The sequence below is a fragment of the Arachis duranensis genome, chromosome 9, assembly GCF_000817695.3.
Source record: "Arachis duranensis cultivar V14167 chromosome 9, aradu.V14167.gnm2.J7QH, whole genome shotgun sequence".
Classification (NCBI taxonomy): domain Eukaryota; kingdom Viridiplantae; phylum Streptophyta; class Magnoliopsida; order Fabales; family Fabaceae; genus Arachis; species Arachis duranensis.
The window spans coordinates 68,246,668-68,249,428 of NC_029780.3; the positions used below are offsets into that span (position 1 = coordinate 68,246,668).

General features: G+C 42.6%; 1 protein-coding gene across 1 annotated transcript; it reads left to right on the forward strand.

Annotated features, from left to right (window-relative positions):
• Positions 1-1,159: 1,159 nt before the first annotated feature.
• On the forward strand, positions 1,160-2,419 carry LOC107465847 (uncharacterized). Its single transcript, XM_016084819.1, has 2 exons — positions 1,160-1,653; positions 1,762-2,419. Exons 1-2 carry the CDS (start codon positions 1,160-1,162, stop codon positions 2,417-2,419), a joined length of 1,152 nt encoding a protein of 383 aa, XP_015940305.1.
• Positions 2,420-2,761: the final 342 nt, after the last annotated feature.

Sequence of the window (2,761 nt, forward strand, 5' to 3'; positions counted from 1 at the left end):
AGACTTTACACTGCAAGCGTATCAAGTGCGTTACCCAAATCTGGCTGTAGATTTTGAACTGAAGACTGCGCTAATCAACTTGATACCTAAGTTTCATGGCTTACCTGCTCAGGAGCCTATAAAGCACCTCAGGGATTTTCAGACAGCCTGTTCTACTGTTAGGCATCATGGTGCATATGAGACTTCTATTCTGCTAACTGCCTTCCCATTTTCTCTTGAGGGAAAGGCGAGGAAGTGGTATTACATTCAACCTGAAGCAGTTGTTACTAACTGGGATACGCTCAGGAAGTAATTCTTAGAAAAATACTTTCCAGTCAAGGCGAATCAGAGACTCTTTATGAGTATTGGGAGCACTTCAATAATCTCCTAGACGCATGCTCCACCACATGATTGACAAGTTGGTATTGATCAGCTACTTCACACAAGGCATGAAGCCTCAGGATAAGACTACATTGGATGGTGCGAGTAATGGTTCTCTGAAAAAGTACAAGACCGTGGAGGAAGCGTGGCAACTGATCAGCGACCTAGCTGAGTCCGCTCAAAATCATAGGCACAGAAACAATCACCCCAAGGCTGTGGAAGAGGTTTCCTCTAGTAGTGAGACTAATGCTCTCACACAGACTCTGTGTGAGATGACCAACCTATTGAAGCAGATAAAGCAGAATCAATAACAACCTCAGCCTCCCCCAACATACAGAGTCAACAGTTGGCTCCTCAAAGAGTATGCAGAATATGTGTCGATTATACTCATTATACTGATGAGTGTCCGCAGATCCAACAAGAAGACAATACCGTGGCAGCTATTCATAATTTCTATGACTGCCCGAATCAAGGATACTACCAACAAGGTGGTAATTACAACTAAGGTGGAAACTACAATCAAGGTTGGCAAGATAACTCCAACCAGGGATGGAGAGATAATTCCAACCAAGGATGGAGGAACAACTACAACAGAGGAGGCAGAGACAACAATGGAAATCAGAGGTGGAATAACAACAACAACAATAGACAGCAGAATCAAAACCAGCCCTACCAAGTACCTCACCAAAGGTAAGCCCATGGTTCTCAGAACAACCAATAGCAAGCCCCTCAAGTCACCTACCCACCTTCCTCTTCTAATGACGAGTTGCTTCAGTCTATTGACCAAAGACAAAAGACCATGGAGAACACACTTAGCTCTACCTTGAACGGTCTGACTTCTGCTGTACAAGCTCTCGCTTTACAAATTAGATCTATAAACACCCCCAACAGTCAACCTGCAAGCTCTAATACACTTCCGTCTCAACCTTTTCCCAACCCCAAAGGAGGCATCAATGCCATCACTTTGAGGTCTGGAACCACACTGCAAGAGAGGAGTTATGAGGAGCCATGTTCAAGGGAGAACATTCAAGTTAAAGATGCTGTTGAGGTAGAAGATGCTGAAGAGGAAGATGAGGTACAAGACATGGTTGAAGAAGCAGCAACTCAACCAGAGAATGGAGCATCAAAGGCAGCTGAAGCTTCACGTGACGCTATCCCTATCCCCTTTCCACATCTTGCAAGAAAGTCTAGAAAGCAGATGGAGCTTGATCCCAAAATGGTAGAAATCTTCAAAAAGGTTGAAGTAACTATTCCCCTCTTTGATGCTATTCAGCAAGTACCTAAATATGCGAAGTTTCTAAAAGATTTGTGCATGCATAAGGATAAAATTAATGAATTAGAAACTATTCCTTTAGGTAGCTCTATATCTGCTTTATTGGGTAATATACTAGAAAAATGTAGTGATCCAGGTCCATGCATAGTTAGCTGTACTATTGAGGGTGTAACAATTTTTGACTGCATGTGTGATATAGGAGCATGTGTGAGTATTATGCCATTATCTGTATATGATGCTTTGATGCTACCTCCTTTAAAAAGGTCGGCAACACGTTTTGTTTTGGCAGATAAAAGCATAATCTCTGTGGTTGGTATTGCTGAGGATGTGCTAATGAGCATTAAGGGGCTAATATTCCCTATTGATTTTTACATCTTGGAGATGCCCCCTAATGACTCCGGGAGGCAGTCATCCATCCTACTTGGAAGACCATTTCTGAAGACTTCAAAGTTCAAGTTGGACGCCTTCTCAGGAACCTACTCTTTTGAGATAGATGGCAGAACAGTGAGCTTCAATCTGGATGAAGCTATGAGGCATCCAATGGAAGATCACTCCATCTTCCAGTGTGATATTATTGATGAGAACATGGCTGTAGTCCATCAGGAAGAAATAGAAGAGATGCACATGGAGCAAGTAGCAAGTGTGGGGAAGCCCTCTGAGCTTTCTGAAGATGTCATACCACCACACATAGCTCCAGATGATCAAGTGCCTAGCCAGGAGCAGAAAACAGAATTGAAGCCCCTTCCACCCCACCTCAAGTACGCATACTGGTGCACAGAATTGTGATCACACTTTTTACAACTCTGGTACAACTAACCAGCAAGTGCACTGGGTCGTCCAAGTAATAAAACCTTACGCAAGTAAGGTCGATCCCATGGAGATTGCCGACTTGAAGCAAGCTTTGGTCATCCTGTAAATCTTAGTCAGGAGGATTCAATTGGTTATGAGTTTTGATAATTGAAAGATAAATAAAACATAAATTAAAATAAAGATACTTATGTAATTCATTGGTGGAAATTTCAGATAAGCGTTTGGAGATGCTTTGTTGCTTCTGAACCTCTACTTTCCTATTGTCTTCATCTAATCATGCGTGCTCCCTTCCATGGCAAGCTGTATGTTGGTGGATTA

What these genes read in the sequence shown, in the direction of transcription:
- LOC107465847 (XM_016084819.1), top strand. Translation starts at nt 1,160, where the DNA reads ATGGAGAACACACTTAGCTCTACCTTGAACGGTCTGACTTCTGCTGTA. An exon ending in CAAGTACCTAAATATGCGAA is followed by an intron (nt 1,654 to 1,761) that starts GTTTCTAAAAGA and finishes AGAAAAATGTAG; the next exon opens with TGATCCAGGTCCATGCATAG.